The following is a 24,939-nucleotide window of genomic DNA, read 5'->3' on the forward strand; positions in this document are numbered from 1 at the left end:
ACTCAGGTTTGATTCCTGGTTCAGAAGATCCCCTGGAGGAGGAAATGGCAACCCATTCCAGTATCCTTGCCTGGAAAATCTCATGGACAGAGGAGCCTGGTGGGCTGCAGTCCATGGGGTTGCAGAGTTGGGCATGACTGAGTGACTAACACTGTGGCAATAAGGAGTTCATGATCTGAGCCACAGTCAGCTCCTGGTCTTTTTTTGCTGACTGTATAGAGCTTCTCCATCTTTGGCTGCAAAGAATATAATCAATCTGATTTTGGTATCAAAAGTATTGCTACCTTATTACTACCAGATGAAGAGAGAAGTCCAGATGCCACACGTGGCCTGTCTTGACACTGGATAGGAGGGGACGGTTTCTCATTACTACTGGATATAGATGTTCTGGCTCCACACATGGCCTATGATGACACTGTGGCTAGAGGAGGTCTCATTAATGCTGGGTGATGGTGAAAGTCCTGACTCCCCACAAAGTAGCCACTGCACTGGGGTAGGGGGATGGTAGAGAATGCTCATTACTAGTGATGGAGTCCAGGCTCTTTACTTAGCCTTCTCTGACACTACCCTGGCAAGAGTATTAGGGCACCTTATTTTAGGAAATTGAGGCTCCTTCCTTAGCCTTTGCTTGTTGGGTATTGCCACAGTTTGTTTTTTTTTTTTTTTCTGTGATATTTGGCTTGGGTAGAGAATTTGGTTTCTATAAGTTTTCTATCTTGCAAGGCTTCCCCTTTCCTACAGCTGTGTCTAGAGAGAGGCTTTTCTTGAGACTTCAAGACACAGCTGTCTGTGTCTACTGATGTTTCTGAAATCTTTAGCATCAGTTCTGTAATATATAAGCCAAAAATAAAACCTATTCACCACTTTGATACTCCTTAAGTCTCAAGGTCCCCAGCCTGTCTGATTTCTTTTTCTACCAATCAAGGTCATCTTATGTCTGTTTGATAAGAAATAGCTTTGCCAAATCTACTTGATATATTATTTCCCCTGTACTTGATCTCTGAATTCTAACAATCTGGAGTGGAGCCTCAGATTGTTTTAAAACATATCCACAAAAGTGTTGGCCATCTTCCCTTTAAGAAGTCTGATCTGTTTCATTTGTTATTGTTTCAAGGTTTTTTCCTCATTCTTTTTTTTTTTTTCTCTTATCTTTATTTATTTTTTTATTTTAGTTTTTTATTTTTTAAATTTTAAAATCTTTAATTCTTACATGCATTCCCAAACATGAACCCCCCTCCCACCTCCCTCCCATCCTCATTCTTTTGTTTGGAAAAAATTCTAGTCTTCTCATTTTGCTTAACTTCTCTGTCTCTGTAACATTAGGTAAAACAGTTATCTATCCCAGTCTTAAAGGGGTTTGGGAGCATCAGTTCAGTTCAGTTCAGTCACTCAGTCGTGTCTGCATGAACAACCCCATGCAACCCCATGAACCACAGCACACCAGGCCTCCCTGTCCATCACCAACTCCCAGAGTCCACCCAAACCCATGTCCATCGAGTCGGTGATGCCATCCAACCATCTTATCCTCTGTCATCCCCTTCTCCTCCTGCCTTCAATCTTTCCCAGCATCAGGGTCTTTTCAAATGAGTCAGCTCTCCACATCAGGTGGCCTAAGTATTGGAGTTTCAGCTTCAACATCAGTCCTTCCAATGAACACCCAGGACTGATGTCCTTTAGGATGGACTGGTTAGATCTCCTTGCAGTCCAAGGGACTCTCAAGCGTCTTCTCCAACACCACAGTTCAAAAGCATCAATTCTTCAGCACTCAGCTTTCTTTATAGTTCAACTCTCACATCCATACATGACTACTAGCAAAACCATCACCTTGACTAGATGGACCTTTTTTGGCAAAGTAATATCTCTGCTTTTTAATATGCTGTCTAGGTTGGTCATAACTTTCCTTCCAAGGAGCAAGTGTCTTTTAATTTCAAGGCTGCAGCATCTCATCTCTGTTCGGTATATGTATGCCTGGCGGCTTTGGTGAGATAGCTGGACCTGAAGTGAGCACTGATCACATCTCCTAGGGCGTGCTGGTGATAGCTTATGATGTTGGATTTGTGATCTCCAAAGAAGAAAATTTAGCTTTGGGACCAGGCAGCAGGCTTGATCACTGAGTTTTTATGTGGCAGAAGTTTTACAGTAAGAAAAAACAGAGAAAGCTTTGGACATAGACATCAGAAGGGGGACAGAGAGTGCCCCCCTCGCCAGTCTTATCAAGGCCTTATGGACTTCTTACCAGACCCACTCCCACAACATATGTCTTAAAATAACAAGGTTAGTCAGAAGGTACTTGCGAAGGAAAAACATGTCCTCAAGCAAGAAACATTGTTGTTATATAATTGTTAGTACAGAGCTTAAGGAAAAACAAAGACTAAAGCATTTGCTTACAATGCTGGAGACCAGGGTTCAATCCCTGGGTCGGGAAGATACTCTGGAGAAGGAAATGGTAACCCACTCCAGTACTCTTGCCTGGAAAATCCCATGAACAGAGAAGCCTGGTAGGCTACAGTCCATGGGGTAACAAAGAGTCCAACACGACTGAGCGACTTCACTTCACTTAAGGAAAAACATACCCTTGAGCAAAATGAGCTGTTGTGTTGTATAATCATTAGCTACAGTGTCAGACTTTATTTTTTGGGGCTCCAAAATCACTGCAGATGGTGATTGCAGCCATGAAATTAAAAGATGCTTACTCCCTGGAAAGAAAGTTATGACCAATCTAGATAGTATATTCAAAAGCAGAGACATTACTTTGCTGACTAAGGTCCGTCTAGTCAAGGCTATGGTTTTTTCTGTGGTCATGTATGGATGTGAGAGTTGGACTGTGAAGAAGGCTGAGCGCCAAAGAATTGATGCTTTTGAACTGTGGTGTTGGAGAAGACTCTTGAGAGTCCGTTGGACTGCAAGGAGGTCCAAGCAGTTCATTCTGAAGGAGATCAGCCCTGGGATTTCTTTGGAAGGAATGATGTTAAAGCTGAAGCTCCAGTACTTTGGCCACCTCATGCGAAGAGTTGACTCATTGGAAAAGACTCTGATGCTGGGAGGGATTGGGGGCAGGAGGAGAAGGGGACGACTGAGGATGAGATGGCTGGATGGCATCACGGACTCAACGGACGTGAGTCTGAGTGAACTCAGGGAGATGGTGATAGACAGGGAGGCCTGGCATGCTGCGATTCATGGGGTCGCAAAGAGTCGAACACAACTGAGCGACTGAACTGAACTGAACTGAACTGGGCTTAAAGAAAGTTAGTCTTAAAGATGGTTGTCAGAACAACTCAGAGTTTAAGAAAAAACGTCTGATGTTAATAAGCTAGGACAAGCAATATAGAAAAAATATTTGTCCCTTTTACCTTGAAAACCGTGGACCCCTTTTTCTTCTCCTCGAGGGCCCTGGACTCCTTATCAACCTACCTAAGAATTAGCTCTCTCAATGGTAGCTATCACTTTTCTGGGGCTGGAGATGGAGAGGCTAGAGACAGAGCCATGTGTAAGTTGGGGATTCTCCTATGCTCAGTGGGTGTCACTACCTATCAGGGCAGTATAGGATCCCAATACGTAGAAGCCCTGAGAATTAGGTCTGAGCTGATTTTGTTCCTTCTAAGCATGAGATCTCTCCCCTCCCAGTAACAGCATCTTCGTCTCAGAGGGAAGCAGAGCTGAAGCAAGAGGGGCCAGAGTGAATACCTAGTGCTATATAAGTCTTTCATTTCTTTCAGCAATGTTTTATAGCTTTCAGTATACAAGTTCTTTACTTTATTTATTAAGTTCAGTTCAGTTTAGTCACTCAGTCGTGTCTGACTCTTTGCAACCCCATGAATTGCAGCCCACCAGGCTTCCCTGTCCATCACAACTCCCGGAATTCACTCAAACTCACGTCCGTCAAGTCGGTGATGCCATCCAGCCATTTCATCCTCTGTTGTCCCCTTCTCCTCCTGCCCCCAACCCCTAAATATTTTATTCTTTTTGATGCTATTATAAGAGGAATTATTTTTTAAATTTAATTTTTAGATTATTTATTGCTGCTGCTGCTAAGCCACTTCAGTCATGTCCGACTCTGTGCAACCCCATAGATGGCAGCCCACCAGGCTCCACCGTCCCTGGGATTCTCCAGGCAAGAACACTGGAGTGGGTAGTGTAAAGCAATACAATTACTTGTTGTATATTGATCTTATATCATGCAACCTTGCTGAACTTTATTATTTCTATTATTTTTTAGTGTATTCCTTAGAACTTTTGATATACAAGATCACGTCATCTACATGGTATTACTTCTTCCCTTCTAATCTGGATGTCTTTTACTTCTTTTTCTTATCTGTCTCAGCTTAAGCCCCTAGTACTATGTTGATTCTTGTGTGTTAGTACCTCAGTCATGTCCAACTCTTTGCAATCTCATGGTCTGTAGCCCACCAGGCTTCTCTGTCCATGGAATTCTCCAGGTAAGAATACTGGAATGAGTAGGCATTTCCTTCTCCAGGGGATCTCCCTGACCCAGGGATGAAACCCAGGTCTCCTACACTGCAGGCAGATTCTTTGCCGTCTGACCCACCAGGAAAGCACAATGTCACTTAGAAATGGTAAAAGACATCTTCACCATGCTTGTGTTCTTAGGGGCAAATATTCAGTCTCTCCATTAAACATGATGTTAGTTATGGGTTTTTCACAGACGTCCTTTATCAGGTGGAAGAACCTATTGAGGTTCTATTTTGTTGAGTTCTTTCAAATGCTGTCTCTGGGTCTATTAATATGATCAAGTAATTTTTGCTTTTTATTCTATTGATATGGATTATAATGTTAATTGAACGTCAAATGTGAAATCAATCTTGCATTCCTGGGACAAATTCTACTTTGTCAAGGTGTTTAATTCTTTATTGTATCTTGCTGGATTTGGCTTCCAAGTATTTTGTGGAGGATTTATTATGTTTCTAACTGATATTTCCTATCCTTTTCATAGGGGGTAAAGTACAATGCATGCAAATATGGTCAGCCAAATCATTGCATTTGAGAGTTCACTGAGTGTTAAAGATAATTCTTAAGGTCCTATGTAGCAATTTGTATTTTGCTAAAGCTTATTTTGCCATGCACATGTTTAAATCATAGGCTACAAGTGTCACTTAACTAGCGAGATTAGTCAAAAAATAAGCTTTCAAATTCCCAAATAGCTTTATCCTCTAATCTTGTTTTATCGGGCATTTGGGGGGCAAAATTATATGCTAGAATTCCATACCTCATGTGAAGTTCATTCCTCTCAATGTCCAGTTTTGGTAGAAGCTTATTAAAACACACCAAAAAACACCTGTCCAAAATCAAGAAAAATTGAAAAGAATTAAAACATTTATTGGAATCTCTCAAAAAATATCAGATGGGATCCAATTCAAATTCCAACAATAAAAAAAGTTCTTAAAATCATCACCCCTTTCCCATTCCTTTCCATTAAATTCCTCACAGGAACCAATTTTAAGATTTCCAGTATCCATTCATTTTACCTTTTAGTAGAGAAATAGCATATATGTGGCTCACAGGCCAAATTTGGCCTATGCATACATTTAATTCGATACATGTTTTTAAAATAAATTTAATTTGTTGTCAACATTGGTAAATTGAGAAATGATACATAAAAATCTGATGTATCTGATGTCCCTTGAAAAATCTGAAAGTTTGGCTAAATGTTGCCTTCATTTTATAACTGGCTAGTGGTAAACAGTGACTGCCTCCTTCAAATATGACATGTCCTTTCAATCTGCTACTGTCTTTACCACTCCCTATTATATTACAGAGGATCAATTTTATTATTTATGATGTAGGCCTATCCTCTGTAGACACTGGAGTTTGTGACCTTTTCATGCTATCATTTTCAATGTAAATTAGTCTTTCTAGGATTCCTTTCAATTTTGCAACTTTTTCTATTTATTATATTAAATTGTAAAACAAAAGTTCTGAGAGCCCCAAGGACCGTTTGAGAACTGTCAAGAGTCCAGAGATGAGCTATCGCCTTCTGGGCACTATAAGCATAATAAAATCCTTGTAGAGATCTCTATCTGTTAGAAAGGAGGGGTAAACTCAAAAGCTGGTTACAGTAGCTTTGTATATGTAAGACATCTAGTGAAAAAGCAAAGCGCAGCTCTCAGAAAGAATAAAGAGAAAGCAGGGCTGTCTGTGCCCATGATTGTTAGAAAAGTTGTTGCTGTTTAGTCGCTAAGTTGTGGCCAACTCTTTTGAGATCCCATGGACTGCTGCCTGCCAGGGTCCTCTGTGCCATAGGATTTCCTAGGCAAGAATACTGGAATGGGTTGCCATTTCCCTCTCCAGGGGATCTTCCCAACCCAGAGATTGAACCACATCTCCTGCATTGGTAGATTCTTGACTACCAAGCCACCTGGGAAGCCCCTGTTAGAAAAGTACATGTGTGCTAAGTCACTTCAACTGTGTCCAACTCTTTGCGACCCCAGGGACTGTAGCCTGCCAGGCTCCTCTGTCCATGGGATTTTCAAGGCAAGAGTCCTGGAGTGGGTTCCCATTTCCTAGACCCAGGGATCCCAGGGATCAACTCAAGACTCTAATGTCTCCTGCAACGGCAGACAGGTTCTTTACCACTAATGCCACCTGGTTAGAGAAGTAGTGATTTACAAAATAGGAAAAAAGAAGAGGGGATGGAGAAAGAAAATAGGTATTACAGTAATATTAATGGGACCTATGTGAAGGAATTATAATGTTAATGACTTACCATAAATGACACAATTCATACAGACATATGAATTGAGAGATACTACTTTTTCCAAAAGTGGCTCCTATAGGGTTGTGTAAATTTTTGACTGTGGGGGGAAAACCTTGTGCTTACTTCAGTCTGTTTCTTTACTCTGCCCTTTAAATTTTTATTTATATTTCTCATAGACTTTAATTACCTTAGAGTTACTGAAACAACTGTATATTTAATGGTTACTACAATTAATATTCTTTCTAAAACATAAAAACTCCCCATCCCTATCAAGAGTGACAGATAATTAAAAGGTCAATCTAAAAATAAGAGCACAAAAGTCAAAATCTGCATTTAGAGTACATGAACATGTTTGGGCTTTTGGATTACATTTCAGTAAACTTCTACCCAACAAGAGACAGTAACGTGATTCACAGAATAAGATGGATGCTGATGGTTCATTTCAGTTGCTCAGTCCTGTCCGACTCTTTGTGACCCCATGAATTGCAGCACGCCAGGCCTCCCTGTCCATCACCAACTCCCGGAGTTCACTCAAACTCATGTCTAACAAGTCAGTGATGTCATCCAGCCATCTCATCCTCAGTCGTCCCCTTCTCCTCCTGCCCCCAATCCCTCCCAGCATCAGAGTCTTTTCCAATGAGTCAACTCTTTGCATGAGGTGGCCAAAGTATTGGAGTTTCAGCTTCAGCATCAGTCCTTCCAAAGAAATCCCAGGGCTGAATTCCTTTAGGATGGACCGGTTGGATCTCCTTGCAGTTCAAGGGACTCTCAAGAGTCTTCTCCAATACCACAGTTCAAAAGCATCAATTCTTCGGTGCTCAGCTTTCTTCACAGTCCAACTCTCACATGCATACATGACCACAGGAAACACCATAGCCTTGACTAGACGGACCTTTGTTAGAAAAGTAATATCTCTGCTTTTGAATATGCTGTCTAGGTTGGTCATAACTTTCTTTCCAAGGAGTAAGCATCTTTTAATTTCATGGCTGCAATCACCATCTGCAGTGATTTTTGAGCCCAAAAAAATAAAGTCTGACACTGTTTCCACTGTTTCCCCATCTAATTCCCATGAAGTGATGGGGCCGGATGCCATGATCTTCGTTTTCTGAATGTTGAGCTTTAAGCCAACTTTTTCACTCTCCACTTTCACAGAGGCTTCTGAGTTCCTCTTCACTTTCTGCCATAAGGGTAGTGTCATCTGCATATCTGAGATTATTGGTATTTCTCCCGGCAATCTTGATTCTAGCTTGTGCTTCTTCCAGCCTGGCATTCTGCATGATGTACTCTGCATGTAAGTTAAATAAGCAGGGTGACAATGTACAGCCTTGATGTTCTCCTTTTCCTATTTGGAACCAGTCTGTTGTTCCATGTCCAGTTCTAACTGTTGCTTCCTGACCTGCTTATAGGTTTCTCAAGAGGCAGGTCAGGTAGTCTGGTATTCCCATCTCTTCCAGAATTTTCCACAGTTTATTGTGATCCACACAGTCAAAGGCTTTGGCATAGTCAATAGGGCAGAAATCGATGTTTTTCTGGAACTCTCTTGCTTTTTCGATGATCCAGCAGATGTTGGCAATTTGATCTCTGGTTCCTCTGCCTTTTCTAAAACTAGCCTGAAATATGGTTATATACTCATTATTATATAATTAGCCTCTGCTTCTGTTTAACAAGCAGTAGATAGATTTATTTAGTAATAATAAATAATTTTGATTGGTCACACTATGATGTCTTGTGGAACTCAGTAATTTAGAGTAGGCTAGCATATTACACTGCTATGAAGTCACTTACATATGGAAGTATATATAAGGAAATTACATTTTATCATTTGCTTATTTGTGCTATTTCCAGGCTATTAGTACTTGATATATGGAGCAAAGAAAACAGTATGTGTGCTGAAGCACACACATATATAGACTCAGAACAGTTAATATATGAAGTGACTAGTTCAATCCCTGGCCTATAGTATGCCTCAATAAGTGTTTGCCATAATATTTTAAATTCTCGATAATATTCTCTCCCAGAAGATTCTTTAGAGTTCCTTGCCTCACAAACACTTGAGTTTAGAATACTGGACTCTCCCTTCTCTTCTCTGTCTTTAGCATACATTTGGCCAAATCTTACTCATACATAGAGCTTTCCTGGTGGCTCAGTGGTAAAGAATCCACCTGCCAATGCAAGATACACTGGTTTGATCCCTAAATCAGGAAGATCACCTGGAGAAGAAAATGCAAACCACCCCAGGATTCTTGTCTGGAAAATCCCATGAGCAGAGGAGGCTGGTGGGTTACAGTCCATGGTGTCCCAAAGAGTTGGACACAACTTAGTGACTAAACAACAATAGCAATGTATTTATACACAACTGGCCACAGATTGTTGTGAACATCTACCACATTCCTATTGTTCAAGCTAGTTTTTGAAAATCCTAAATAGCAAATCTCGTTGGCGGCAAACACCAATGACAGGAAATATGTAACAACTAACGCCTTTCCTGTGTCCTGCTCCTTGATGTCAATCAGAGATGCATTAGACTTCATATCTAAATTCCCAAGAACCTAGAAATCTTTGTGTACCTACAAAGAAACTCGAGGGTGTGAGAAAAGGGCATGTAGAAGGGGATGACAGAAGATGAGCTGATTGCATGGCATTATCAACTCAATCAACATGAGTTTGAGTAAACCCCAGCCGACGTTGAAGGATGGGAAAACCTGGAGTGCTGCAGTCCATGGGGTCACAAAGAGTGGACACGACTGACCGACTGAACAACAACAAGACTTCCCACAGATTTCTCTAAGAGGACAGAATTACTCTAATATCTTTGGGGTTGTGTCTCTTTTAAGGTTTAAAGGACTGGAAAAACCTCACCTGAAAGTTGAGCCTAGCGAAATGGGAACACGGTTTACTTCAATCTCTCTACCCCATTACTGGAAGCGACCCCCTGCTGCAGCTCTGGTATCACAGCTGTTACCATTTTTGCCGGGGGTTCTGGGCTGATTTCCTCTCCTTTGCTCTTCTCAGGCCTTATCCCCAGACTTCCGTTCAAACTTCCCGGCCAGGGCAGAACCCACCAATCACAAACGTTCTTCCTCAGACCACGCCCCCTCATGGCCCCCTCCAGGAACCCGAGTCGTATTTCGCTCACACCCCTCCTTCCCTTACGCACGCAGCGCGCGGACGTCGGCCTCTGACGCAGTCGTTGCCCCTGGGCCGGCTCCCGCCCAGGCCGCGCTCGCCGACCGTTGGCGCCAGCCTGAAGTTCCTCCCTCAGGCCCACCCCCCACCCTCCGAACCGCTACGGCGGCGGCGACCCATGTGGGGGTTCAGGCTCCTGCGGTCGCCGCCGCTGCTTCTTCTGCTGCCGCAGCTCGGAATCGGAATCGCCGCGTCCAGCTCTCACGCCGGAACCATGAACCTGGGCAGCAGCAGCAGCGGCGGCGCGCCCTGCTCCCCCTCGGCCGAGCGGCGCCGGCAGCAGTGCGTGCAGCTGTCCACGGTGCCTGGAGCCGACCCTCAGCGCTGCAACGAGTTGCTCCTGCTGGCGGCGGCGACGGCCGGGGAGGGACTAGGACGGCGGGACCTCTCTGGGGACCCGGCGAAGGAGGAGGTGCAACCGCCGCCCCAGCATCACGTTCTCTATTTCCCGGGGGATGTGCAGGTAACCCGCGGCTTGCCTGGGCACCTGTTCCTTCCTTTTGTGCATATGCGAATTCTCTAGATTCTTCCCTCGTAGCTGGTGCCCGGTTCCTTGCCTCTCCTGAACAGACCCACACATATGCTTCCCGGTCTGGCTCCACGCAATCCAAAACCGCCTCCTCCACGCCCCGACCCCCTCCTCAAAGAGCCCTAGAGGGTAGGTGTCCTTGGAGGGCCGCGACCTCGGAAGAGCCAGCTAGCTGTCAGTCCAGGTTTCGAGGTAGTGGTATTCAAGACATAGATATGAGACAGTGTATATTTATTCTATTACTTGGTTTCTCAGAGGGTGTTGGGTGAGCAGGAGACAGAAATGGCTTTTAAATTAGTATGTAGTGTTCAAAAAACGCTGGCAGTTATTAAAAAGCAAACAGAAAAACTAGTACTATGGTGTGACACTCTTAGTAACACTAAGGGAGAGTGGGTGGCAGAAAAGGGACAGTAATTGCTAAGCATGTCAATACTTTGATGCTCACCTAAATTATGTGCTTTTGTTTTTGTGTGTGATTCTGTTTTTATTATTAATTTTGCGGCTGCAGGTAAATATTCATGGATATGTTGTGTCTTAATCTAGATCTTTATCTAGAACTGCTTTGTCTTGAGTGGGTAGCCATTATATGTGACTGACTATATGCACTTCAAGATTTCTAATTTGAACAACTAAGTAGGAAGAGCTTCCATTAGTTAGAGAGACAAGATGATGAAGACTACAGGAAGAGCAAGTTTAGTGGCAAAGATCCAGAGATTTTAGGTTTGCGGTATCTATTAAATGTTGAAAAGGAAATGCATATGTGTAACCAGCAAGTCTAATGTTGCAGGAATAAGTGTTGAAGGTTGTCAGAATGTCGGTAGTATGTAAAGCCAAGAGACCAAGAGAGAGATCACAAAGGGAGTAAAAGTAGTCAGGAAAAGTCTAAGAACTGAGTGCTACCTACTCCCCAGTCATTAAGTTTATCAGAAAGATAAGAAAGGAGTGTAACTCAGTGGGTATTCACATATTTAATCTTCATTGATATTATACATCATTATTCCCATTTTGTAGTTGAGCTGGCTGCAACACAGATTTAACAACTGGCCAGATATTTAATAGCTAAAATGTGCAGAATCAGGGATTAAACCTAGGCCACCTGGCCTCAGAACTTTTGATGCATTATTCTTTATTTCTTCTCTAAGAGAGCTGTGTTTTTGGAGGACTTCATACTCTGCATAACAACAGTATATCACTGTCCAAAAAGCTAATGGAATCTCAGGCTATGTAAAGAAATGGATGAGGTCAAAATGAAAGGAGGTATTAGTCTAACTATATTTAGCACTTTATAGACTTCATCTGAAGATATGTGCTGTATTCTGATTGGCACTCTTTAAAAACATTTAGTGGGTATGCAGTGAAGGTTAGTTACCATTGTTCTCATCATCATTATTATTATAGATGCACGCTGCAGCTGGCCCACAAAACTCTGGAAGTCACTGTCAGCAATGCCATGCTGATTTCCCAAACTGAGTAAAAGGTCATCAACTGAGTAAATTAAGTTCCTTCTCTTAAACTGAAATACTCGTGTTTTTTTTTAATTTTCATAGTTTTGATCAGCAGCCAACTAGACCAGTCAATTATTTGGAGGGCAAGAGGAAAAACTATATATACCTTCATCATCATCTGACTCCGGGAATAGTTTGTTGGCATATTGTTTTAAAGCATTGATTTCAAAAACAATAAACTAATTGTTTCACGGTTTAAGAAACACATCTAGCCTTATTTTAGCTTTACCTGTGTATACTAGCACTACCCAAGAGAACTTTCTGTGATAGTGGGAATGTTCCATGGAAATACTCTGTATTTGCACCATGACAGCATACAAAAACCTTCGGGGCTACTGGGGACTTGAAATGCAGCTAGTGCAATTCAAACACTGGACTTTTTAATTCTAATTTTAATTAAATAGCCACATATAATTATCCTTTTGTCCACTCAATACATCACCATATAAAGTGTCTTTACCTTCTAAATGTATATCTTAAGTCAAATCATACCACACCTCTGCTGAAAACTCTCCACAGCTTCCCATGGCACTTAGAGTAAAAGCCAGAGTCCTCTTAATGGCCTGCAAGGTACTTCACTATATTTACCTTTCCCACCCTGTAGCTTCTGTTTTTTTAGGCGCCTCACTTAGATCTGAGTTCCTTGACCAGAGCTCCAACCTGTGGGACCCCTGCAGTGGAAACGCTAAGTCCTAACCACTGAACTGCCAGGGGATTCCCATCCCGTTGCTTTTTTGACTGTCTCCCCAGAAGGCTCCGCCACACTGACCTTATTGCTCATGTTAGGCACACTTGACCCCAAATGCTTTGTCCATACTGCCTGGAACACTCTTTCTGCAGATGTCTGTAAGGATTCATTACTTCCCCTTTCAGTTGCTCAAAAGCTGCTTCCCAATGAGGCCTTTTCTGACCATCCTATTTAATAATCATACATGTGCACAGGATCTCTGTCAACTTTCTCTTCTGTTTTTATCCATTTCATTTACTATATTAGTTATTCATCTTGTTTTTCGTCTGTCTTCCTCTAGTATGATGAAAGCTTCATATATGTTTTCTTCACTGTTATATCTGTGATGCTTAGAGAGTGTCATGAAGTAGGTGTTCAGTAGATAGCTTCCTGAATGAATAAATGTATATAAGTTCCTTTGAGCAATGCCTTAAGTGCTACAACCAAGTAGTCTCAGATTTCCTTATCTGTGCACTTGATTCTTTTAAGTCTAATGTTTATCCTTATGAAATTTACCCTGTTCATACAGCTCATCTTTTTAGTGTATGGATCCTTTCAGAACTCTTATTCCCATTTATATCATATATAGATTAAGTAAGCATCCTTTCTATGTCTTTATTTTTAATTTGGATAAATATTGAACAGAAGAGAGCCAAATAGAACTTTGTAGGATACCTTTAGAAGGTTTGCCTTATCTTAACACAAGATTCATAATTTGGTGTTAATTGGATCTGGTTGACAGTGTAATTTAAAATCCTAATTACTATTACCTTTTTGATGTTCTTCTTGTAGTCATCTTTTATTGTATATCCTTTTTTATGCCATACTTGTCCTTTTATCATTTGAATTACAGGAAAGTTGAGGCCATAGTAATTAATCAAGGTACTTCTTGATGTGTTTCTTATCACTAATGATTTTGGAGGGGGATCAGAATTTTTCTAAGTAGGTATTTTCCAATTTTCTTGGGTTTCTTGCTTTTTAAATCCTCAGGATATAGAATTGTACTTATCTCTTTTTTTAAGTTTACAATTTGATGAATTTTGACAAGTACAGTTATGTAACCATCAAAACAAACATGTAACCCAACATCTCCATTACTCCTAAAGAGACCCCTGCGCCCTACTTCAATCAGTTTTCTAAGCCACAGGCAATCACTGATCTGGTTTCTTTCACTATAGTTTTGCCTTTCTAGATTTTCATTACTAGGAATCATGTAGTATGTAGTCTTGTCTTTCTGGCTTCTTTCACTTAGTCTAATGCTTCTGAAATTCATTCTCTGTTGTCTCTATCAGGAGATTATTTCTTTTTAATGCCAAGTAGTTTTCTGTGTATGGGCATATGATATAGCTACCCATTCAGTAGTTCATAAACATTTGGGTCATTTCCAATTTTAGCTTTTCAAAACTTTTGCTTTCCTAAACAGTAGGATATATAGATGAGCATGTCCTAAGTGTGTGTCCTGGTGGGTAGGAAAAGACTCACTTCTCCTGTGTGACTCTCATTTACTTCTTACAGTGTTTACCACACTCAGAACATTTCTAACAACAGACCCCCCACTCCAAACAATTCTCTACAACACCAGTTAGGTATCCTAGAATTCAGTTCAGTTCTGGAGTTATCCAGTCTCCACTATCTACCTGCAATTAATGTCAGATTCCACATCTTAAGGCCTCAGTCCCACAGGTCTGTTCCCCTCCCCACTTCATATGCCAGTCACAAGTCCCAGGTTGTCACCTGAACTCATGACTGACCAGCTACAGATTGGGGTTTAAACAATCCCCTCCTTGGGTTCAGTTAGTTGCTAGAATGGCTCACAGAACTTTGGAAAACAGTTTACACACTGTTTTCTGGAAGGATAGGATAAAGGATACAGGTGAACATTCAGGTGGAAGAGGTGCATAGGGAAAGGTGTGTGAGAAGAGGTGCAGAGCTTCCATGCTCTCCGAGTGCACCGCTCTCCTGGCACCTTCATGTGTCACCAGCCTGGAAGCTTCCCGAACCTGTACTTTGGAGATTTTTATGGAGGCTTCACTGCATATGTATGACCAGTCATTAACTTTATTTCCAGCCCTTCTTGGGAGAATGGGAAGTGGAGTTGAAAGTTTCAAACTTCTGATCATGTCTTGGTCTTTCTGGTGACCATCTTCTGTCACCCATGAAGTTTCAAGGGTTTTAGGAGCTCTGTGCCAGGAACCATGGGCAGACACACATACACGTGCATTCTGCTATTTCTCATGTGATTGATGAGAAACCCTGGGGTTTCATGTGCTTGTCAAGCAGCCTTCTCAAGCTGGTTCCTGTTAATGGTCCTTCTAGCTTGCTTGAACACGGGATGTCCACTTCATGCTCAGTGAAGATTACCCCTTGACCCATTATTTTATGCAAATACAGCTTGTAGCTTATATAGCTTTCCTCACCCTGGTATAAGAGTAGTCCACCTAGATTAAGTCTTTATCATGGCGATACATGTCAAGTTTTCCTGAAAATCCTTGGTACCAATACTTCAGTAGCACTATCGGGTGGGCCTTTACATTTTTGCAGGTCAGCCAGCATCATTCTTTGGAGTAAGCACCCTGTAGTCTCTCCAGGAGATTCTCTGGCCACCTGCCTCACTGGGGATGAAGAGAATCAAGCTGCCTAACATTTAACCCCTACAAGGAGAGTAAGTGCATTCTATTCCCAACTGGGATGAAAGCTCTCTCAGAAGAATCTTCCTGCATTCTTCCACCTCTTCTGTAGATTAACCTTGGGTAGGAGCCTGGGTTGCAGAACTGGTTTTGACAACCTGTTAGCAAGTCCTGAGGGACTGTCTGGTCTGTCTTTTTAGAGATGCTTATCCATTGTTCTGGGCTTCTTAGATACAAGAGTAACAATTTTATTTTTACATTTTAGTACACAGAGTTACTAAGTATGAGCATTTTCCTCCTCTGATCATGCAATGTGGGGCTACTCAAAGAAAACACGGAGTTTTAGGTTTACCATCTCCTATGTGGTAGAGACTAAAAAAGTCATAGACTCTTGTTCATTTTAGCTCATTTACTAAATAACTATATGTAATCAAAACAGCTGTGTGGTTGGTAGGGCCTCATTTTCCTTAACTGTAAAAAGAATTTAGGTATTTGTGCTTTCTTTTGTATTTGACATTTATATCTATTTAGGAATCCACAGAATCCAGTTTTGGCTCTGTTCTTCCCAACTAATATTTGGGTATCTTTATGAAGACTTGACTAACAACTAATATTCCTCCTACTTCAGACATAATAGGAATTCCACTTCATAATTCTGGAATTTCTAACTAATGCTGCAAAACTGAACTCAGATATTTATGAAGCTTTCCCTAATTTCCCAGAGCATGGTTAGTCTCCCTTCCTCTATGTCCTCTCACAGATATCCCTGTTTTACAGCAATAACTATATTACCTTGTAATTGTCTATGTGTCTCTCCCTCTGGATTTTGTTCTTGAGGGACTATGCCTTACTCATCTTTGCATTCCCAGAACTGTGCTTAGTGCCCCCCAAATGTCTGTTAATGAATATATGAAGAAATGGAGATCAAAGTTTAATAGGCAAAGTTTTTAGTTTGTGTTGGAAACATGTTCCTTCCCTTTCTGATGATACCCATGTGTGTGCATGCATGCCCACCTACGCTCCTCCCCTAGGGATATTTCATGTCCATCCCTCTTTTCTTTACATTGGTGCCTGAATTGCAAATTGTTTAATTCTTTGGAAGATAGGGTTCTGTATAGAAAAAGAGTGTAGATTTCTTATAGGTAGGGACAAGGGAAAGGGCCCAAACTTGCTTTCTCACTGAAATAAAATAAGAAGTATTTATCCAAAAAACAGGATTTAGATGAGCCCTTTCAGATCTAAGCTCCTATGATAATTTTATATCTCACAAATCTGGATGTGCAGAAGGCAGTAGCAGAATCCACAAAAAATGATAGCCTTCTGGAAATAGATTTTTTTTAACATATATAACAAGCTTAATATTAATGAGATACAAACTGTTAAGAAGAATTTGAGCATCCTGTTGGGAAAGTTATTAAAGAATATGAACAGAATTAACAAAAAATGAAAATTGCCAGCAAGCATAGAAAAATATTCAACCTAATTAGGAATGAAAATATGCAAATTAAATCAAAAGACAGACACCATTTTATCTTAGTAGCAGAGATTTTTTTTTTTTAATTACTGCTAATAGCCAGCGTAGGTAAGGCTATGAGAAAATAAGCTCTTGTATACTTCTAGGGGAGTAGAAATTGGTATTAATCTTCTTGACAGGAAGTCTAAAAATTATACAAATCTATACTTATTGATGAGGAATTGTGCCTATAACATTTTAAAGTGAAAACTATATGTATAATCTTGTTGAGGGAAGAAATAAACTCATATACATTCTTGTATATGTATATGTATACTAAAGAACACTGGAATTCTAGACACCAAAATTGTAATAGTGATTGTTTCTAATGATGGTTTTATGGATCAGTGGTTTTTCTGTCTTCCTTATACTTTTATATATAGACTAAATTTTTGTAGTATTACTTTTATTAGTCTTAATTTTTTAACGGAAAAATGTGCATATTGCTAAAAATTCAGTTTATTCAAGATTATACATTGAAAAGTAAGTCTCCTTTTCATCCCTTTGAATGACTGAAGGCAGTTTCTGATTTTCCATTCCTATGGCTAACCATTGTTGGGGAATTCCCTGGTGGTCCAGTGGTTAGGACTGTATGCTTTCACAGCCAGGGGCCTTTGTTCTATATCTGGTCATGGAACTAAGATCCCACAAGACTTCCCAGGTGGCGCTAGTGGTAAAGAACCTGCCTGCCAATGCAGGAGATATAAGAGACATGGATTTGATCCCTCGGTTGGAAAGATCCCCTGGAGGAGGAAATGGCAGTCTACTCCAGTAATTCTTGGCTGGAGAATCCCATGGACAGAGGAGCCTTGCAGACTGCGGTCCATGGGGTCACAAAGAGCCGTACATGACTGAAGTGGAGGGCTGACCATTGTTACTGATTTGTATGTCCTTCCAGAGACATATAAATGTCTGTGCTGATGCAAACTTTTTTTCTTTAAACTCAAATGATAGCTGATCAATACAGGGGTTTTTTAGCCTTTATGTTACAATACATATGAGTACTCATAGAGCTGCCTCATTCTTCTGGAGCAGGAGTAAATGTCCTTATACAGATTTATTTATGCATATATGCAAGTATAGCCCTGAGATAAATTCCTAGAAGTAGAATAACTAGGTCAAAAGAAAAGTACAATTAAAAATGTTTGGTGTATGATTGATTGTTATAAATAAGGAAAAGTTAGAGTTCTCTTTCTCTTTCTTACACCCCATATCCAGTCCATTAGCAAATGCTGTTGCTGACTTAAAAAAATGCACAATATGAGTTGTGAGTTAAGTTTTATTAGGGGCAAAATGAGGACTACAGCCCAGGAAACAGCATTTCAGATAGCTCCAAAGGGAAGGTCAGTATATATGTGGTTTTGGTGAAACATGCAATCAATCACATATTTTCTGCAGGTTTCTGCTAGTCACTAGGATCAGTCATCACCATGAAGGATTTTAGTGCTTTTGTAGATATGGGGAGATGCAAGAATTAGGCTCATAAAATCAGCTCCTAAAAATACCTATCTGAAGACCCATTCTGCCAGTTTTTCCCAAAGCACAGAGTGTCTCATTTCTGCTTTCCACCCTGAACTCTTTCCAGGGAGTGTTAAAGTCAGCAGCTGCAGTGGCACCTGAGTCAGTCCTTATAGAGGTAGATGGCAAGTGCCAGTTTGTAGTTGACACTGTTGATTCTGCCTTCGATATATGTTCAGAATCTGACTGGTTCTTGCCACCTTTTACTTCTAATAACACTCTGGTTCAAGCCACATTCTCCGGGGTTATACTTCAGTAGCCACCCATTGCTCTCCCTGCCTCAAACTGTTGCCCCTTCGCACATAGGAGTCAGAGTATTCCTTGCAAGGCAGATTATATCAGCCATTTACCTCACACCCTCTCAGACCAAAGACCTCAGGGTATCTTACAAGGCATGATTAGCATCTCCCCTCTTCCCCAACAGGGGCTTTCCTGATAGCTTAGTTGGTAAAGAATCCACCTGCAATGCAGGAGACTACAGTTCGATTCCTGGGTTGGGAAGATCTGCTGGAGAAGGGATAGGCTACCCACCCCCATATTCTGGGGCTTCCCTTGTGGCTCATCTGGTAAAGAATCTGCCTGCAATGCAGGAGACCTGGGTTCAATCCCTGGGTTGGGAAGATACCCTGGAGAAGGGCAAGGCTACCCACTCCAGTATTCTGGCCTGGAGAATCCCATGGTCCATATAGTCCATTGGGTCACAAAGAGTCAGACACGACTGAGCGACTTTCTCTTCTTCCCCAGCAATCTCTGTGACTCTCGTGATCACTTTTGCACCTTCACTTCACTGGCGGAACACTGGTTTCACTGCTCTATCTTGGTTATGTCAACCATGGTTCCACTTCAGGTCATTAGGTCCTTTTGCAGTTCCTTTTGCCTGAAATAATCATGACTCACTCCCTCAGCTCCTACAGGTCCTTCTCAACTGTTGGCCTTAGTGGAGACTACCCTGTATTTTAAATAATAATCTTTTACCCTCTCCAACTATGCAGTCCTTTTCCTGTACTTCCGTTACATTCCATTGCACTTACCTCTGTAAAACACCTTGTGCTGTCTAGCTAGTAACTACTTGCAGCTGTTGTCCATTTAAAATTTAGTCTAATCAAAGAAATATATTTTAAATTGCATTTAACTTTAAATTTAAATCTAGAAACTATTAGTTCAGTTCCCAGAAAACTTTTTTAAGTGTATTTGAGCAACTTGGGTATGTGAATCTACATTTGCAGCTGTAAATCTTATGAAATCTAAATTCAGATCAAGTATTTCTGATGAAAATTTAGCACCCAAATTGAGATGTGTTATAAGTGTAAAATATACACTAGATTTCAGAAACTTAGAAAAAGAAATGTAATAATTTCAGTATTTTTTATGTTGGTTACATGTGGAAATAATGTTACACGTGGATGTATGGGGCTCGATAAAATATATTATTTAAAAATAATTTGGGATTTTCCTAGTGGTCCAGAGGTTAAGACTGCACACTTCCACTGCAGGGAGTATGGATTTAATCCCTGGCTGGAAACTAAGATCCCGAGTGCCGGAGGGCACAGTGCCCCCCAAAAAGAAAAATATTTATCTGTTAACTTTTTACTTTTTAATGTAGCTACTAGAAAATTTTATGTGTGGCTCACTGTATTTCCGTTGGAGGGTGCTGCTCTGCTGATTTACAGAGTTGTTTATTAAGTATCTCTGTATTAGAATGTGTACTGTCTGTGGGCAGGGGTTTTATCTGTTCTGATCCATGACTGTCCAGGAGATTTCCAGTACATTTTATAGAATAAATGAATTTGAATGAATTTCCCTGTTTTTAAGGATATTATGAATAAAAAAGAAAACCAAATTTACATGCATGTCCTAGAATGTAAGCAAAAAGTTATTAATATATCAAGAGTTTAGTTCAGTCGCTCAGTCGTGTCCGACTCTCTGCGACCCCATGAATCGCAGCACGCCAGGCCTCCCTGTCCATCACCAACTCCCGGAGTTCACTCAAACTCACGTCCATTGAGTCGGTGATGCCATCTAGCCATCTCATCGTCTGCCGTCCCCTTCTCCTCTTGCCCCCAATCCCTCCCAGCATCAGAGTCTTTTCCAGTGAGTCAACTCTTCACATGAGGTGGCCAAAGTACTGGAGTTTCAGCTTTAGCATCATTGCTTCCAAACAACACCCAGGACTGATCTCCTTTAGGATGGACTGGTTGGATCTTCTTGCAGTCCAAGGGACTCTCAAGAGTCTTCTCCAACACCACAGTTCAAAAGCATCAATTCTTTGGACATTTGTTGGCAAAGTAACGTCTCTGCTTTTGAATAGGCTATCTAGGTTGGTCATAACTTTTCTTCCAAGGAGTAAGCATCTTTTAATTTCATGGCTGCGGTCACCATCTGCAGTGATTTTGGAGCCCAAAAAAATAAAGTCTGACACTGTGTCCACTGTTCCCCATTTATTTCCCATGAAGTGATGGAACCAGATGCCATGATCTTCATTTTCTGAATGTTGAGCTTTAAGCTAACCTTTTCACTCTCTTTCATCAAGAGGCTTTTTAGCTCCTCTTCACCTTCTGCCATAAGGGTGGTGTTATCTGCATATCTGAGATTATTGATATTTCTCCCAGCAATCTTGATTCCAGCTTGTGCTTCTTCCAGTCCAGCGTTTCTCATGATGTACTCTGCATAGAAATTAAATAAGCAGGGAGACAGTATACAGCCCTGACGTACTCCTTTTCCTATTTGGAACCAGTCTGTTGTTCCATGTCCAGTTCTAACTGTTGCTTCCTGACCTGCATACAGGTTTCTCAAGAGGCAGGTCAGGTGGTCTGGTATTCCCATCTCTTTCAGAATTTTCCACAGTTTATTGTGATCCACAGAGTCAAAGCCTTTGGCCTAGTCAACAAAGCAGAAATAGATGTTTTTCTGGAACTCTCTTGCTTTTTCAATGATCCAGCAGATGTTGGCAATTTGATCTCTGGTTCCTCTGCCTTTTCTAAAACCACCTTGAACATCTGGAAGTTCACGGTTTCCGTAAATAGGATGCAAATTTAAAAAGGCAAAAGATATGAACAGGCACAGTAGAAATCCAGATAACTAATATATGAACAAAATTTCAACTTTATTTAATTTTTAAATTAAATTTTAAAATAAATTTAAAATAAATTTAATTAATTTTTAATAAATTCAAATTAGAATAAGTTATCCTGTGCCAATGAAATTTAACAAATATGAAAAAAAACTATACATATTTCTCTGGAAGACAGTATTGTAGTCTATATAATCAGTCTTAAGCTATGAATATTCTTGAACCTAGTTTTTCCACATCTAGGAATTTAAGGATGTAATCACAGTAATGTTCACTGTAGCTCTGTAATACTAAAATCTTACAACCAGAAAGTAATAAATAGATTTATAGTTTTCGAGTACATTAACCATAGGTCATTATAACGTACCAACTTTCTCCACAATAAAAATGGGAAACTAATTTTGTGGAAATAATTTTATATAAATGTGTATTTAATGCTTGTTTTATCTTTTTTACCTTTCAGAATTACCATGAAATTATGACTCGTCATCCTGAGAATTATCAGTGGGAAAACTGGAGTCTAGAAAATGTTGCCACCATCTTAGCCCACCGGTTCCCCAGCAGTTATATTTGGGTGATAAAGTGTTCCCGAATGCATTTGCACAAATTCAGCTGCTATGACAATTTTGTGAAAAGCAATATGTTTGGTGCTCCAGAACACAGTACTGACTTTGGAGCTTTTAAGCACCTTTACATGTTATTAGTTAATGCTTTTAACTTAAGTCAGAAGAGTTTGCTATCGAAGAATGTGAAAGATTTGAATAAGGACTCCAAAGCATCTAACTGTCGATCCACTTCTCATACTACCAATGGTTGCCAGGGAGAAAAAGAGAGGACCTGTGAAAAATTTGATGAGTCTGCTATGAGTTTTTATCCACCATCATTAAATGGTGCTTCTTTTACTTTGATTGGATTCAGTAAAGGTTGTGTTGTTTTGAATCAGTTGCTTTTTGAGTTGAAAGAAGCCAAGAAAGACAAGAACATCGATGCTTTTATCAAAAACATAAAAACAATGTACTGGTTGGATGGTGGTCATTCTGGAGGAAGCAACACTTGGATTACTTATCCAGAAGTCTTGAAAGAATTTGCACAAACAGGGATAATTGTTCACACCCATGTTACACCTTACCAAGTACATGATCCAATGAGATCTTGGATTGGAAAGGAGCACAAGAAATTTGTTCAGATACTTGGAGATTTTGGCATGCAGGTGACTAGCCAAATTCATTTTGCAAACGATGCTCCTTCCATAGAGAATCACTTCAGGGTTCATGAAGTATTTTAGACTATAACATTATTAATGTAGAAGAGCAGAAGCACTTTCAGAAAGTGTTAGGAATTCAGATAATGAGGATATAAATTCATAGAGGCAGTGTCAGGGTTTTTTTTCCTGGGCATGGGGGAAGGAAGCACACATTCCTAAAATATGGGTGTAATGTGCAATAATGTTCCTTGTTTGTGAATGTGGATAGTTTTTAATTGGGACTGGGTTGGAATTATTTCATTTCAGATTTAAAAGGTGGTTTGGGGGAATCCTACAAGGAGATATTAAGACCCTTAAAAATGAAAAGTTTCAATACAGTACTTATAAAAGGCAGTTAAGATTGTTATTGTTGGAAGTAGTTCTATTTTCTGAGTAATGTTTGAAACTAATTTTGGTGATACTTTAACAGTAAATAGCTATTTTGGACTCAAAACTTTTGAGTGGAAATACTATCTCTTCAAACAAAGTGAAGGCACACTGATGTTTTCCATCATTTTGCAATAACTATACCCTGCCTCCTATGTTTATAATCTCAAGAAGTTATTCTTCAGTGTGCCATCAAGTGTTTTTTTTCTTAAGAGTCAAAATGTATTTGTTTCCGCATATCCAAGAATGTGCAATAGTACAGAGTTGGTTTTAAAAATATTACACTTAAGCACTGTGGCTTAATTTTTAATTGACAACTTTTGGATAAGACATTTTGGAGTTTCTTATATTTTGGCAAGAAAACAGTTCTTTTAGAAAACTGTTTCAGATTGAACATAATTGTGTATATTGGGTAAAAATACAGTACAGATTTTAAATCATTTCATCCTATCAGTCTTTTGAAAGAGATCAACTTAGGTGAAATATAATCCTCTACTTGGTACAGCTCTATTAAAAAGGAGACATATTTTATAGATTGAAGTCACTGTTTCTCCTGCAGCATGATTTTGTCTGCCAAAAGAAAGCAGTTCTCCTTGGCCAAAATGCAAAATTATATTGCTATAAGAAAAGTTAAAAGGGAAAGTTTGAAGATACAAATGATTTTGTTTTGGCTCAAAAACTGAATTTGCTTAACACTGCTACATAAATTGGGTGAGGTTTCCTTCTGCCCATTTTTCTTGACCTAGATAAATACATTTTGAGAAACCAAGATCTAATAAATGTCAACGAACACTGAAACATAGCTGTGTGATTACAATAAAAGGTTAATGGTCTTTTAAAAATTATTAATAATTAGCTTTTATGGGTCGTGAAATAATTAAGCAGGGAAGTAACATGCTGCTTTTAGATTTAAAAAACAGACTGAAGCTTAATATCGTAATAACCCAGAGGGTCTCAATATATAAAACAGTAATTAAAATGTTAATTTCTTGGTTTCTTCCCAGAGTTATATTTTAATGACTTTTGTAAGTACATTCCAAATATTTAGAGACTTATAAGAAAGGACTTTTACTTACTTAACAAATACTTAAAAGTAATATCTCCTAATTCTATGAATTGCAGAATAGTATCTTTCAATGGTTTTCTAAACAGATAAAGTACAATAGTTTTATGTTGCTTTGGTTTCTTTTAAATACCTGCTGTTTGAGACCAAAAATTCCCAGCAAGGAAACAAGTCAGTCTGATTCTAGCACTTTATTTATTACCTTGTCTTAAAACACCATTATTGATTGGATAGTTCCTTTCAATATATTTTAATAATCCTTGGTTAAATTTATGTGTATCTAATGTAAATAGCTAAGTTACAAAGTATTTTAATGCAGGAGGAAGGAAAGGCATGTCTTTTTACAGAAATAACTAAAATGGAAAAGTATGACTTTTAGCAGGAGGATTCATTTAAAAATCTGAGGTATTTAAAGATCTGGTCCTTGTAGCTATCCCATCTTAACTATAATTGTTATATGTTGAATGGATATTAAGAATTATTCTCTGGGACACCTGGAATTGCCATTGCATCAAAATGAGAAGTGAAAAGTAGAATTATTTTCTTGAATGAAAATATATTTAAGTTGATCCATACTCAAATATTTTAATACTTAAAAATTTGTTCTTTTTCCACATTTGTTTAAAACTGTTACAAATGTTAGTGTTTCCTTTTGGATTGTGCTTTTGTGTTTGTGTCATGAGTCAATTGAGAAAAGTAGTCAAATAATGTTAAAGTTGTTACCGCCACAGCATGAATGTACAATTGTATTAAATATAATCCACAGAAGTCTTATTTGGATGTGTGCTGTATGTTAACTAGATTTGTTTAAAACTTTAGATTGTTATTTAGAAAGAAGCTGTTTCTGTCCACTTTGCCA

At 39.7% G+C, this 24,939-nt stretch overlaps 2 protein-coding genes across 4 annotated transcripts in view; one reads left to right on the top strand and one right to left on the bottom strand.

Annotated features, from left to right (window-relative positions):
• Window positions 1–9,747, bottom strand: part of FTCDNL1 (formiminotransferase cyclodeaminase N-terminal like) — a 95,346-nt gene extending 85,599 nt beyond the window's left edge. For all 3 annotated transcript variants that reach the window (XM_069577942.1, XM_069577939.1, XM_069577934.1), the window contains exons 1-2: window positions 9,572–9,747; window positions 5,225–5,293 (exon numbers count right to left, since the gene is read on the bottom strand). The gene's annotated coding sequence lies outside the window, so the exon portion shown is untranslated. The remainder of the gene's footprint in view (window positions 1–5,224; window positions 5,294–9,571) is intronic.
• Window positions 9,748–9,873: 126 nt separating this feature from the next.
• C2H2orf69 (chromosome 2 C2orf69 homolog) lies at window positions 9,874–24,854 on the top strand. The gene is made up of 2 exons (XM_069577943.1): window positions 9,874–10,361; window positions 21,851–24,854. Exons 1-2 carry the CDS (start codon window positions 10,017–10,019, stop codon window positions 22,670–22,672), a joined length of 1,167 nt encoding a protein of 388 aa, XP_069434044.1. The 5' UTR covers window positions 9,874–10,016; the 3' UTR covers window positions 22,673–24,854.
• Window positions 24,855–24,939: the final 85 nt, after the last annotated feature.

Source organism: Ovis canadensis, chromosome 2 (assembly GCF_042477335.2).
Source record: "Ovis canadensis isolate MfBH-ARS-UI-01 breed Bighorn chromosome 2, ARS-UI_OviCan_v2, whole genome shotgun sequence".
NCBI lineage: Eukaryota > Metazoa > Chordata > Mammalia > Artiodactyla > Bovidae > Ovis > Ovis canadensis.